The following is a 15,248-nucleotide window of genomic DNA, read 5'->3' as shown; positions in this document are numbered from 1 at the left end:
TTCTTTTTGAACTCACAGCATGGCCACGCTGATTTTACTGATACTAAAAGGTACCATTATACTAAAAAGAAAACACGCGAATCTACTCAATTTTCTATTAATTAGAATGGTTTATAGGGCATAAATGGCCATTTCAGATCATCCTTGAATTGTTTATATTTTAAGAGATGGATCAAAATCTGATCAAAACTTCGAACACTGCATGTCATACTTTGCAAATATGGTAGTCTGCAAATATGGTAGTCACAAAGGACGTACTGTAGAAACTTGTCATTTTACAGAGAGACCAAAGTTCAGAAAACCTGTGATCACAACATCTGTGATGGAAGGCAGAGATGCTGTGATCCCGTGCAAGTAAGTAACTGATTTTAAATTATCGTTTATTACGTAATGCTTTCATTAGTACCCTGTTAAATTTAATTTAAACTCATTATTATGCGAAATTCATTATAAATCCAAGATTTTTGAAATAATAGTTTTTGTAGCTGTTTTGCCAATGTTTCAGGATAGCTGAAGGCAAACCTAAACCAACCATAAAATGGATAGTTAATTCGAAGAGCCCAAACACAAACAAAGAGCTCTCGTCGCATATTGGAGAAGAATTAATTCTCAGAAACATTACATTATCTCAAGCGGGTCACTACATTTGCGTTGCCGAGAATACATTCGGTCGGGCTCAACAAGATACGGATCTTATCGTGCAAGGTGATGGTGCAGTTAATAATAAAATATCAAGAACGTTATTCACTTTAACCAATATTTTTAAATTTTCGATATATATTTTTTAGCTCCTCCGAAGATCCTCCGCAGAGAAGACGTACCTAAAGGTATCGTGGGAGACGTCGCTCTGAGTGTTCCTTGCACTGTCATCGGATATCCGGTGCCGACGGTGGTCTGGAAAGCCAATGACACAGTCACACTCCACTCAGGTATTTTACATATTTTAATTTACACCAGATTTAGTAAAAAAAAATCTTACGACCGGGCGGTAATAAACTGAACTATTTGTAATTAAAATACTGGGTAGGTACTATATAATAATCAACAATAAGACTAACAAACATCTTCTCCTTTCCTTAACCTAACCGTTGTACGTCAGACCAAGAGTTGATGGTGTTTAAAAGCATTCTTAAATTTCAGGCAGCAAGTATAGCATCACCAAAGGAAATACATTGATTATTAACAATCTTGAACACGCCGATGCCTATACAAAGTACACTTGCGTTGCGAAAAATACTTTTGGCGAAGTTAATCAAACCTTTGATGATATTATATACGGTAAGTGTTCCTTTACTGTTCTTTTTGAACTCACAGCATGGCCACGCTGATTTTACTGATACTAAAAGGTACCATTATACTAAAAAGAAAACACGCGAATCTACTCAATTTTCTATTAATTAGAATGGTTTATAGGGCATAAATGGCCATTTCAGATCATCCTTGAATTGTTTATATTTTAAGAGATGGATCAAAATCTGATCAAAACTTCGAACACTGCATGTCATACTTTGCAAATATGGTAGTCTGCAAATATGGTAGTCACAAAGGACGTACTGTAGAAACTTGTCATTTTACAGAGAGACCAAAGTTCAGAAAACCTGTGATCACAACATCTGTGATGGAAGGCAGAGATGCTGTGATCCCGTGCAAGTAAGTAACTGATTTTAAATTATCGTTTATTACGTAATGCTTTCATTAGTACCCTGTTAAATTTAATTTAAACTCATTATTATGCGAAATTCATTATAAATCCAAGATTTTTGAAATAATAGTTTTTGTAGCTGTTTTGCCAATGTTTCAGGATAGCTGAAGGCAAACCTAAACCAACCATAAAATGGATAGTTAATTCGAAGAGCCCAAACACAAACAAAGAGCTCTCGTCGCATATTGGAGAAGAATTAATTCTCAGAAACATTACATTATCTCAAGCGGGTCACTACATTTGCGTTGCCGAGAATACATTCGGTCGGGCTCAACAAGATACGGATCTTATCGTGCAAGGTGATGGTGCAGTTAATAATAAAATATCAAGAACGTTATTCACTTTAACCAATATTTTTAAATTTTCGATATATATTTTTTAGCTCCTCCGAAGATCCTCCGCAGAGAAGACGTACCTAAAGGTATCGTGGGAGACGTCGCTCTGAGTGTTCCTTGCACTGTCATCGGATATCCGGTGCCGACGGTGGTCTGGAAAGCCAATGACACAGTCACACTCCACTCAGGTATTTTACATATTTTAATTTACACCAGATTTAGTAAAAAAAAATCTTACGACCGGGCGGTAATAAACTGAACTATTTGTAATTAAAATACTGGGTAGGTACTATATAATAATCAACAATAAGACTAACAAACATCTTCTCCTTTCCTTAACCTAACCGTTGTACGTCAGACCAAGAGTTGATGGTGTTTAAAAGCATTCTTAAATTTCAGGCAGCAAGTATAGCATCACCAAAGGAAATACATTGATTATTAACAATCTTGAACACGCCGATGCCTATACAAAGTACACTTGCGTTGCGAAAAATACTTTTGGCGAAGTTAATCAAACCTTTGATGATATTATATACGGTAAGTGTTCCTTTACTGTTCTTTTTGAACTCACAGCATGGCCACGCTGATTTTACTGATACTAAAAGGTACCATTATACTAAAAAGAAAACACGCGAATCTACTCAATTTTCTATTAATTAGAATGGTTTATAGGGCATAAATGGCCATTTCAGATCATCCTTGAATTGTTTATATTATAAGAGATGGATCAAAATCTGATCAAAACTTCGAACACTGCATGTCATACTTTGCAACTATGGTAGTCACAAAGGACGTACTGTAGAAACTTGTCATTTTACAGAGAGACCAAAGTTCAGAAAACCTGTGATCACAACATCTGTGATGGAAGGCAGAGATGCTGTGATCCCGTGCAAGTAAGTAACTGATTTTAAATTCTCGTTTAATACATAATGCTTTCATTAGTACCCTGTTAAATTTAATTTAAACTCATTATTATGCGAAATTCATTATAAATCCAAGATTTTTGAAATAATAGATTTTGTAGCTGTTTTGCCAATGTTTCAGGGTAGCTGAAGGCAAACCTAAACCAACCATAAAATGGATAGTTAATTCGAAGAGCCCAAACACAAACAAAGAGCTCTCGTCGCATATTGGAGAAGAATTAATTCTCAGAAACATTACATTATCTCAAGCGGGTCACTACATTTGCGTTGCCGAGAATACATTCGGTCGGGCTCAACAAGATACGGATCTTATCGTGCAAGGTGATGGTGCAGTTAATAATAAAATATCAAGAACGTTACTCACTTTAACCAATATTTTTAAACTTTCGATATATTTTTTTTAGCTCCTCCGAAGATCCTCCGCAGAGAAGACGTACCTAAAGGTATCGTGGGAGACGTCGCTCTAAGTGTTCCTTGCACTGTCTCCGGATATCCGGTGCCGACGGTGGTCTGGAAAGCCAATGACACAGTCACACTCCACTCAGGTATTTTACATATTTTAATTTACACCAGATTTAGTAAAAAAAAATCTTACGACCGGGCGGTATTAAACTGAACTATTTGTAATTAAAATACTGGGTAGGTACTATATAATCAACAATAGAACTAACATACCTCTTCTCCTTTCCTTAACCTAACCGTTGTACGTCAGACCATGAGTTGATGGTGTTTAAAAGCATTCTTAAATTTCAGGCAGCAAGTATAACATCACCAAAGGAAACACATTGATCATTAACAATCTTGAACACGCCGATGCCTATACAAATTACACTTGTGTTGCGAAAAACACGTTTGGTGAAGTTAATCAAACCTTTAGCCATATTATTACTGGTAAGCGTCCTTTAAATGTTCGTACTCAATCCACGGCTTGGCATAGAACGGTCGGTATGACTCTTGTTCTGTTAGAAAGACAGATATCCACAGTTTGCACTATATATGACGGAGTAGGCTGGCACCATCAGACAAGTCCGCTTGGTTCGGATGCTCGAGTCGAAATGCTTTATGCGGTTTTTTTTTCATACCTAAGCTGATGGTCTTGAGAGACCATTTCAGTGTAATCTTAACAAGTAGGTGATCTCGGGGGTCTCAAACCTTACGATGTTTATAACACAAAACCCTAGCGAGAGCAGTGCTTCGTAGAATCTACCACCGGATCGAAAACGCGACCCACTGAGAAGATCCGGCGAGAAATTTAGTGGGTTGTGTCTGTGCGTTAATTTACTCTCCGAGCCTTTCGTCGCAAGCGACGGGTTCAACGAGAACGATAACAGTTTTGTGCGACAATAGTCACTCGTATTTATAGTAGAAAATGGGGGTAGCTTAGTCATGAATTCTCTTGAATACCGTCTTAAACAATTGTTAACATGCGGAGCACTAAGAAAATAGTTAACTTTAACTATTTTTAGTTAACTAAATAGTGACGTTGGGCTGACATATATGATGTATTATATTTCTTTGTTTACTGCACTTTTACCCTGGCGACAATGATGGGATTCAGTGTAAAAGTGTAGTAAGCAAACTACGGTGTTTGCTTACTACACTTTACACACTTACATACCTTTTAATGTGACACCATACAATATCTAAATGAATGCACCAAAGTGTAACGTTGGGCGGTTTGATGTGTTTCCATTTCATTTCATTTTCTTTTGTAATGGCGGTCCTTTTTGATTTCGCCAAAGTCAAGTTTTAACCACCGAAAACGCGGTAAAAGCAAGAAGAACGCTTCCTGACAGATTATTATTTGACGGGTGACGTTAAGCTCCATTCCGGCGCGTTCATGATAAAAATATTTATACTGTATATTGTATGTATGTATGATGTATTATAAATAATAAGATTTATCTTCGTATTTGTATTTCAGAAGGACTCGTTGACTTTGGAGAATTTCGCGAGATTCATTCACTAGAGAACGAAACAGTGAAAATCAGTTGTCCTACACCAAACGCAGGGGGCTATACCATTCGTTGGTTTGAGGTATGTATGAATGAATTTATTGTTTTTAAGCTATTGCATAGCTTTTATCGCGTGCTTTGATCACGGCTACCGAATCAAGAAATTCCGTAACGAAGATAAAACCTAACACCCCCACTACGCCTACCATGTAACTCGCGGTCAACACATTCACACGTTGCGTTTATGTAGTGTTTGTGTATAAGCCCGCGGCGTGACGTCACACTGCATGCGCATCATGAAAAGTCTGCCCATCTCTCTCTCGCGCGGTCTAGTTTATGAGTTTGAAGGAGACAGTTAATGTTTATAAATATAGCGTGGTCTTATTTCATTATTGTTTTAATATTAAATTATTATTGTCTAATTGTAATTGCATAAGTTGATAAAAAAGCTTTCCCAGTGTTATCCCGTTGGGGTAATGTATGTGGACCAAAAGTGACTCCGTCCAAGGACAGAGGACGTTGTTGTGGGTAGTCCGAGATGTGCTCAAAAATTTGAATCATCGCAGCTTCCGGCTAATTTATTTGACGGCGTTCTAATTATATACGATACTATCGAAATTTCGGGAACGTTAAATGACAAAAACTGACAGATGTGGTTTTGTTTTTTTTGTTCAATGGTATTGTCATAGAAAAACATCGTCTTCGCACGTTTAATTACGGGCTTTTTTCAGGATAAAAAGCAAATGAAAACGAACGAATCATATCTAAAACTCGAAAAATTGAAGGAAGAGAGTGTCGAATATTATACGTGCCGTGTTAGTGACAGAAAGGGATCGAATTCCACCACATTTGAAGTGAACGTTGGGAAGAAGCCTAGGTTTTTGGCATACCACAGCCCGCTGGTAAAATGGCAAGGACAGAACTCCCTAGACTGTAAAGTGTCAACATCGCCATCTACAAATACGGTAAGTCTGGGGTATTCTTCGAGATGATTCCTTCGTCTTCTTTTTACCATCGCACCGTTTGCTACCGGTGTAGAGTTCGTCCAAAGTGCGTTTCCAGATATAGCCTTCTGAATTAACTTCTCTCTTTGGCGTTTCTTTCTTTAGACCAAGTTTAGGGAGAGTCCTAAGCAGTAGGGATTGGCTTGACCGTGTTGACTTGAAGAATTCCATCAATTGGGCCGTATGCCCACCAGCCAAGGGCAATTTGAAGCGCTGCGAAATATAAACAACTAGGCATGAGTTTTGCAAAAGCTTAAGAGCCAATACTTAAAAAAATATTGCATCTAATATTTGATAGGCGCTTCACTTTCATTCGTGAGTTACAAATTAATACATAATATAGAAAAAAAATTTTACCTTGATCGCAACTTTGACCAGCTTTGGTGTTAGACGTCTCCCAATGTTCAGTGGTTATTCGAAGTCCATAGAGATTACAACGTAGATGCCTCCACCCACTTTGAGAAATGAGGGAGGTCTAAATTCTATTATACATATAAGGGCCGTCCCACTTTTAGAAACAGAACGCATGACCTGGCTGGATGGCGACAGAAAAGTCATAATTTTGGTTATCGAGCATTTTTTTTCTTCAATGTCACATCCTTGGTTTTTTAATAGATCCAGTGGTTCCACAACGGGAACCTTATCGTCAACATAACAACTAATGATACAGCTCCGTTGGCCTGGCGAGTTTTCGACTGGGGACAGTACGTGTGCCAGATAAAAAACATCCACGGTACTCTGACAAGGAGCTTCAACGTAACTTCGGATGGTAAAAAAATTCAATGTATTAAAAGTGTGTGTGTGTGTGTGTGTGTGTGTGTGTGTGTGTGTGTGTGTGTGTGTGTGTGTGTGTGTGTGTGTGTGTGTGTGTGTGTGTGTGTGTGTGTGTGTGTGTGTGTGTGTGTGTGTGTGTGTGTGTGTGTGTGTGTGTGTGTGTGTGTGTGTGTGAGAGAGAGAGAGAGAGAGAGAGAGAGAGAGAGAGAGAGAGAGAGAGATATTTGTGATAATCGAATTTCTTCAATCAATTTTACTAATTTCAACCGTAAATCGAACCGTGAATTCACGTCGCAGGGATCAGCACTAGTATCCACTAAACCCAAATCATTGGTCATGCTGTTTAAATTAAGTTCGATTTCACTGAGTAATTTTCGCAGTTATGGTGATCGTCAAACTCGCTGAAGAGTTCGAGCTAAACATAAATCTATAGCATTATCCATTTTTCTCACCGGATCTACTCCGTGCGTTGATTTCGATAAAGTGGCAGATGCACAGGCGAAGCAACTATTGTCGATTTAACCCCCTCTGGGATTCTCGGGCAGTTGTTGGCAAACCTTCCCAGTCAACTTAACCGACCCCACCTAACTAAGGCCTTGGATTCGCCCAGCCCAAGACCGCTTTAAGACCATTTGCGATGCTTTTAACACCGAAAAAAATTATATTCACACTGTTAAGTCCATTAGGACCAATTCGCTTTTGTTATAAAACAGACATATTAAATTCGATTACAAGAACCAATTTATTATCTACTAGCGGCCCGCTCCGGTTTCGCTCTGGTCTTTAACAAAAATTTCAAAATAAAAAATTATAATACACATTAACCATTATATCTGCGTCAGGTTCCTAAAAATTGAAAATTATAAAGGCAGTATGAATAATTATTATTATTTAAATGAACTTTTATTTTCATTTAAATAATATATTTTGTTTTTATCTATTTTTTTCACTATTTTTATATTATTATTTTTCTAATTTTCGTAACATTGTTGGAGTTTTAGTAAGGACTCTTAATTTTTAAAAAAAAAAAGAATATAATCATAATAATAATAATAATAATGTTTTTATTGCAAGTAACCATGACTCATATAAATTGTTAATAAGACTTAGACCTATGTTAGTAGTTATATTTACATCACAATGAATTACTGTCGTAACATCCCATGGGAGATGACACCACAGCGACCCATGTATACACAGTCCAGCCTGCTTGCGATCATGCTCAGGATACTGTTGGAGCTGGCCCTCACTCTGCTTGCCAGTGATGCACACCTCTTACGCATGGTAGCGTAAAAACAATCTATGTGCTATATAGCCTATGTCACTCGCGGATAGTGTAGCTTCCAAATAGTGAAAGAATTTTTCAAATCGGTTCAGTAGTTTCGGAGCCTATTCAATACAAACAAACAAACAAATCTTTCCTCTTTATAATATTATTATAAGTATAGATTTATTTAAAATTTAATTTCCAGAATGCCTCATCAAGGAAAACCTTCGACGTACTGTATCAAACGAACCCTTGTTGCTCTCCGATACCTTAGAATGGCCTAAGGTTACGAAGACCAATAATTTCTTGAATATCAAAACCGAGACATACACAGTTGCATGTCCCAACGACGGGACTTCAACGAATAGTTTCCTTCACATTCCCGGTGAGAGTCAGGTCGAAGCAACTTGCGCTTACGAAGACAAATTCTGGGTTAAAGGAAAACTCTTCAAGTACACGGACTTGAATTGCTTGCGTGCTTACCGGCTCGGAGTCATCGAAACTAAACAAAGATGCCACGAAGGCGCCGAATTAGTAAAAATAGGTTACAATATGAATGATTTCTTCAATCTCTTCGATATATGTTTCGACTATACTAACAAACGGCCGGTGTATTCGCATGTGATGATGTCAGAATTTCTTGCTCAAGATGAAAAAAGAATTGATCCTTGTGAAGGTTGTTACGCTATGGGTAAACTAGTGAACCCTACAGACGTTGTCGGCAGTGGACTTATTCAAGAGAGCTATACGTATAGCACAATCATTAATGCTGTCCTTATATGGCAACCGCCTCCTGAAACTGATGAGAACAAAAAGCGGGTACGTATTTTACTGCTTTAAAAGTATTTAGCTGTGTTTTTTTATTGCTTAGATGGATGGACGAGCTCACGGGTCACTCTGTGTTCAGTGGTTATTGAAGTCCATATACATGCCGTCGCCCATCTTGGGGCAGGAGTTCTAAATTTCAGTTTTATAGCACAATGGCTGCCCCTGCACCACTCTTCATTACCGCTTTACGGCAGAAATAGGCGGGTTGGTGGTACGTACCCACGGGGGCTCACAAGACTCTCTGTCAGCAGTAAAAGTTTTATGGTAATACGCGGCTCTCTTAGAGTCTTGAGTACTCCATGAACTGAAGAATAGGTACCGGTGTATTGGCCCGGAGCGATGCGACTGTGATAGCGTTTGCACAAGTAGACACTTAAATATCTGTGGTAATACTAATTATATAAGGTAACAATAAATACGAACTAAAACTAAACGATTATAGATTAGCAAAATGATTGTGGGATATTTGTTATTGTCGCGAAGCAGTACCGCATTTCGATTGCAAGGGTGGGGGACAATCGAATGAGCATGATTTAGCGTAGCATTTTTAATGGGGATGGGTTCTGAAAACCAATTTAGAGCTTACCCTTCGGTGGGGGAGTGTTTGAATCATCCATTATGCAGCCAATATATTCTTTCAGCGTAGATCATAAACGTTGGCTGAACCTAGACCTTACTCTGTTACCTTTGACGATTATCGACTGAAATAACTTTTGCGGTTTAATTTCGCGTTTTTTGTCTTCATATTATTTTCGATGTTTTGAATACTGCAGCTCTTTCTTTTGGTTACGAACGAAACACATTTACTCGTTGACGTTTGAAAATTGGGCTTACCACCATCTATTTTTGTGTAAAAATGTGGTCTAGTAATGAATTAACGATATCTTGAGGTGTTGTTTATTTATTTATTTCAATGCTCTCGCACTCTATACGCCTAGTTAATTTGTTTCCATTAGCGAGAGTTTTGTCAAATCTTATACACCTTTGACGGCTAACTTCATCATGTCGCTCTTTGCTTGTACGCGAACCACTTAAACATTATCATAATATACTCGTTGAGTGTCTGAGAATATTAACTACTTTCGCTTGACATATGAACTAGCCCTTAAACACAACCCACTGAGTATCTTCTCGGATCTTCTCAGTAGGTCGCGATTTCGATCTAGTGGTAGATTCTGCGAAACACACGAAACGAAGTCGTCGTGGCCTAAAGGATAAGACGTCCGGTGCATTCGTGTTGAAGCGATGCACCGGTGTTCGAATCCCGCAGGCGGGTACCAATTTTTCTAATGAAATACGTACTCAACAAATGTTCACGATTGACTTCCACGCTGAAGGAATAACATCGTGTAATAAAAACCAAACCCGCAAAATTATAATTTGCGTAATCACTGGTGGTAGGACCTCTTGTGAGTCCGCACGGGTAGAGGTACCACCACCCCGCCTATTTCCGCCGTGAAGCAGTAATGCGTTTCGGTTCGAAGGGTGGGGTAGCCGTTGTAACTATACTGAGACCTTAGAACTTATATCTCGAGGTGGGTGGCGCATTTACGTTGTAGATGTCTATGGGCTCCAGTAACCACTTAACACCAGGTGGGCTGTGAGCTCGTCCATCCATCAAAAAAAAAAAAAACACTGCTCTTGTTAGGGCCTTTGTTAGCAGTTAGATCGTGAGCTCACCTATCGATCCGCGCAGTCGGAATAGCCCCTTAAGTTACCAACAAATAGGTAGGGGAAGCAGCGATGAACGTAAACCAGATCTAAATTAAGTAAATCTTTCCGTTTCAGATTAGTTTTCAAGATTTAGAGAAGGAAGTGCACCTTCTTACTAGAATGTTCGAAAAGATTGAAGTTTGGACAGGCACCTACAAGTATATTGAGATTGATGGACAAACAGTACCCAAGTATTTGTGGAAGGTAGGTTATTGCCTAAAAGTTTTTGCAATTTCCTGCAACCAATATTAGCTACCGACTACCAGGAATACGATGAAGATTTGGATGAGATTTTGAAACACGTCCTTTTCGGATCCGCATATTTGATACCGGTTACTGCACTGGTACCTAAGGTCCAACTCACAGCAGCCAATAGCTCACCAAACTATTGTATGGAATAGAAGTAGTTGTTTTATTAAAGAAGGCGGGTGAGCGGTGTGGTGACATTCACGTTATGGTGTCTATAGGAACTGGTAACCAATCAACAGTACGACCTTGTACCCATTAAACAAAGCGCTGGGCCATTGGACCAGCCGGGTATTCCGGGACACCAGCGGCACCGCCTGAGGTTACCTAACCGACGTAGAGTCCTAGAGATAGCGCCGCGAGTGTGGTTGTGGTGTTCACCGCGAGAACCTCCCTACTCTGGGTTTGACCCCGGGCGGAGATCGGATGTGGGGTGAGAGAGTGTAAGAGAAGTCGTTTGGTGGGCTAGGCTCTAAAACATATTGAAACCTGCGATCTGCTCCCAACACTGGCACCGATACTTAAACGCGATTACCTTATGGCCTCTGCCCGAAACAAAGTGTTTTGGCATTAGAAGTATTAGAACAAATTAACATTATTATTTCTCACCCCCACAAAGATTCTCATCATTAACGTCCCCGCAACTGGTGTAGGGAGTCCAACACTCATATAAATATTAGCCTATACATTAAGTACATGTATTTTCTACATGTTTACCAAGTTTCAATTCAATCGGATGCATCGTTCAGGACTTATAACGGAACATCCGTAACAACCACTGTAGATTTATATATTAGTATAGATTGCTATACATGCCGGTAACTGGCTTACATTACATACCAGTACTTAATTTTATACTTGTCAATTTTAAGCTTAAATGTTTTGTGTGTATTGCGTCTAAATAAATGAATAAGTAGTGAGAAGTGCTCCCTTGGCTTTTTTCTTTTACAACCGAAACTTCAAGCATATCAATCAATTTTGTTTCAGGTGGTCGGCATACCTGAAAACGATGATATGAAAGTAGCTTATGTTTACGTCAATCATCCGAACGAGAGTGACGCGGACGTTTGGTGTGACGGTACCTCTGCGGAAGAATGTAATGAATTATTGAACTTCAAATTAGATAAATACGCTTACTGCTGCGATATCCAGACGTTTTACAAGGAGACAAGATTCAGTTTCGAGTGAGCTGACGTGTTGTTACGTCGTAACAAAATTCTAAAATATAAATTTAACTATGTATATAGTTATTTTGTTTGTTTGTGTGTAATGATTTTTTGTATTAATTTTATATTTTAGAATTTTGTTACGGCGTAACAGTGTTAGGACTTAACTCTATCACGCAGTCTTTAGATTTGATGATTATGACACTTTGGTTCTTTTTATAAATATACTAGCTGACCCGGCAGACTTCGTAGTGCCTCAATCGATAAATAAAAGACACATCAAGGTGACACATCAAAGGAAAAACAAAATTGTTTGTTTTAATATAATTCCGAGCTTTTTTATATTTTCTCACCTTTTAAACCTTCCCTGGACTTCCACGAATAATTCAAGACCAAAATTAGCTAAATCGGTCCAGACGTTCTCGAGTTTTAAGCGAGCGAGACTAACGAACAGCAATTCATTTTTATATGTATAGATTAGTATAATTACAATAAAGAATCAATTTAAATAGCAGTCTTATTATACAAATATATTGTCGATGTTAAATTTTACCAGACTTTACCAGAGATGAACTTTAATAGAATTATACTACGTTATGCTATTTAGAAGCTTCGTAATCAAGAATAAATGTAATAACAATATGAAATGTAATAACAATATGAAATGTAATAACAATATGAAATGTAATAAAAGTTAAATAAAATAAGAATAGTTTTATTACAGCTTTTTTTTTGTTTTGTATTCGAGCGCTGTTTTATTGTTAGATAATCCCGCAAATACTCCATTAACCTGTATACTATATTTCTGGCGCAAACCAGCGATGGGCTTGGAGGTCGCAACAGTCGTTATACAATGGAATTGAGATTTCGATCTCTGTCGTGGCGTGCAACTTCTTTGACGGGACATACGGCTCACATTTTTTTTCCTACCTAAGCTGAGAGCCTTGAGAGACTATTTCAGCGTAACCTTAACCAGTAGATGAGCTTACGGGGCTCAAACCTGATGACGTTGCTAACACGAACCCTAGCAAGAGCCGTCCTTTGCAGAATCTACCACCGGATCGGAAACGCGACCCACAGAGAAGATCCGGCGAGAAACTCATTGGGCTGTGTGAGCTGTGTCTGTGAGTTAGAACTGCTCACAATGACTGGATGTAAGCTAAGAGACAGACTTGAACAGTTGTGATTCAAAAAGAAACAAAAGAAAAAGGAACGAGGACGACTGCTCACGAGCAGTGGTCATTTTTCATGTCCTTGTAGTTTGTTATTTGTCCCTCGCTTTCGCGAGATATTATGCTCCGAACATATAAAAGTCGAACACGCCAATTCAACAATATCTATAATGTGTACAATATTAAAATATAACTAAAGTAAAGTAAGCAACACTAGGCACTAGAAAAGACGAATTAAAATTAAAATTACGTTTTTACAATCAACTTAAATCGACGCGCGCGAATCTCGGTGCATGACGTCACGGGAAACCTTTTTTTTGAAGTGAAACTTCTTTAGGCGCATGAGGGTAAAATTTTTACAGAACGTCACGCAGGCATGCAACGGAAGTGACATCAAACTACTATTTAAATTAAGTACTTGTCAAATGTCAGTAGCAGTAGTTGTTGTATTTTTCCAACTGGAAAGGCAAATGTATCATATCATACAGCCTAATATTTTATAATTTTTTTGTGAAAAATGTTAATAGGAATTGAAATGAAACGAAAAGAATTTGGAACATTAATCAAATAGCATGAAATTAAATTAGTCAATTCAATTGGTAAAATATTAGTAATTTACAATTTAGAAATCTAAACATAATGTGACTGTCAACACTGAGGTTTGAGATTGACATTTGACAGACTTTGGCGGGAACATATCTTCCTTTTTCCCTTCCTCTAAGTCTCGGAAATGTAAAGTTTTAGATTTGTATAAATATAAGCAACACTTATAAATTAGTTCGCGAAAAAAGTTTCACTTCTGACATGTGTGCTTTGTACGCATGCACTTTTTTTTTAACTCTGGGGAATCCATTTACGGATACCCGGTCGAGGGGGGCAACGGACCGGGTTATGTCGGACTCCGCCTGCGCGTTCGGGAACTCCGATCGCGACCGATGACGCCCGAGTGCGGTCGAATCTTGCCGGCTACACCCTTCTTAAAGACCTAAATAGACGACAAATAACAAATCGACCGTTCAGACCTCATTCATGTCGTATGTGTGTGGGCTACTTACTCTATACCGTTTCTAAAACTAACTACCCTAACATTATAAACTTCGATCTCTCGAAATCAATAATTGTCTACGCTTGAGCCTTTCAACAGTAAGCAAGCGAAGAATATGTATATTTTTATAGATATAGTTAAAACTACTTTTTCAACACAACACGCCCTGGATATGTCCTTATGGATTCTTCCGATCCATTAACACTATTATTAGACGCCTGCGGCTCTAGCATTAGGAGCAGGCTTAGGGACCTTGGTGACCTTACTCGTCGAACTCACTGATTTCCTTGCTGGATCTTCTCAGCGGGTCCCGCTGATTTTGTTTCGCCGGTTCTTCTCAGGACTGTGGCTTTTTTTGGAACCGGTGGTAGAGTTAACATTGTTATTTATATTTTGACATTCAACAAGTGTGTCATACTGACATCTAAGTTGAAATAAATGATTTTGAATTTGAATTTGAATTTGGTCGCCATTTTGATCCGGTAGTAGATGCATTCGTGAAGCAGCTGCCTTTGAGCCTTTAGATCTCCTTCGGAGGCACTCCGGCTGCTGTTACTAAAACCCACACTCCTAGCTGAGCCCGTGCCCTCGCACATTTATTTTTATTGCCGTATAGGCAGACGAGCATACGGCCCACCTGATGGTGAGTGGTTACCATCGCTCATGGACATTTAATACTCTCCACAAGCCTCGTTTGAAGAAGGACATGTCATAGCGCTCGGCAAACACCGTGGAGGGAAGCTCATGCGATAGCCGGATGGTACATGGCAAAAAAGATCTCTGGAAACGCACTGTGGATGAACGCAGTGGCTCCAGGTAGTATGGATGAACCCTACTCCACTGGCGGGCGGTGCGATGGTAAAAACGAGACGTTGGTATCATCTCGAACGATTCCTCAGAGCACATGTCCTGGAAAAACGGGAAAGGACTCCGGGCCACCAGTAATCGTTTCTTCGTAAAAAAATAATTATAACAAAACACAACAACTAGATCACAACCAATTCATTGTACGTACTCAGCTTAAATTAAACATAATACGTAGAAATTGAGTGTGTATCTGAAATTACGAAGAATAAAATCCTACGGTTTCTCTTATCAGTATAAGCGGAAATGTGTAT

At 38.7% G+C, this 15,248-nt stretch overlaps 1 protein-coding gene across 1 annotated transcript in view; it reads left to right on the top strand.

Annotated features, from left to right (window-relative positions):
* Positions 1–12,631, top strand: part of LOC114240602 (hemicentin-1) — a 48,058-nt gene extending 35,427 nt beyond the window's left edge. The window contains exons 45-62 of the mRNA XM_089739839.1: positions 282–354; positions 506–705; positions 789–929; positions 1,141–1,278; positions 1,578–1,650; positions 1,802–2,001; positions 2,085–2,225; positions 2,437–2,574; positions 2,858–2,930; positions 3,082–3,281; positions 3,365–3,505; positions 3,714–3,851; positions 4,885–4,997; positions 5,647–5,880; positions 6,535–6,688; positions 8,166–8,779; positions 10,577–10,705; positions 11,735–12,631. Coding sequence (XP_089595965.1) covers positions 282–354; positions 506–705; positions 789–929; positions 1,141–1,278; positions 1,578–1,650; positions 1,802–2,001; positions 2,085–2,225; positions 2,437–2,574; positions 2,858–2,930; positions 3,082–3,281; positions 3,365–3,505; positions 3,714–3,851; positions 4,885–4,997; positions 5,647–5,880; positions 6,535–6,688; positions 8,166–8,779; positions 10,577–10,705; positions 11,735–11,935 — 3,101 coding nt within the window. The 3' untranslated portion in view covers positions 11,936–12,631. The remainder of the gene's footprint in view (positions 1–281; positions 355–505; positions 706–788; positions 930–1,140; positions 1,279–1,577; positions 1,651–1,801; positions 2,002–2,084; positions 2,226–2,436; positions 2,575–2,857; positions 2,931–3,081; positions 3,282–3,364; positions 3,506–3,713; positions 3,852–4,884; positions 4,998–5,646; positions 5,881–6,534; positions 6,689–8,165; positions 8,780–10,576; positions 10,706–11,734) is intronic.
* The last annotated feature ends 2,617 nt before the right edge of the window (positions 12,632–15,248 follow it).

Source organism: Bombyx mandarina, chromosome A1 (assembly GCF_030267445.1).
Source record: "Bombyx mandarina strain Sakado chromosome A1, ASM3026744v2".
NCBI classification, from domain to species: Eukaryota; Metazoa; Arthropoda; class Insecta; order Lepidoptera; family Bombycidae; genus Bombyx; species Bombyx mandarina.
The sequence above is the reverse complement of the archived record's forward strand: the minus strand, read 5'-3'. Positions and strand labels throughout refer to the sequence as shown.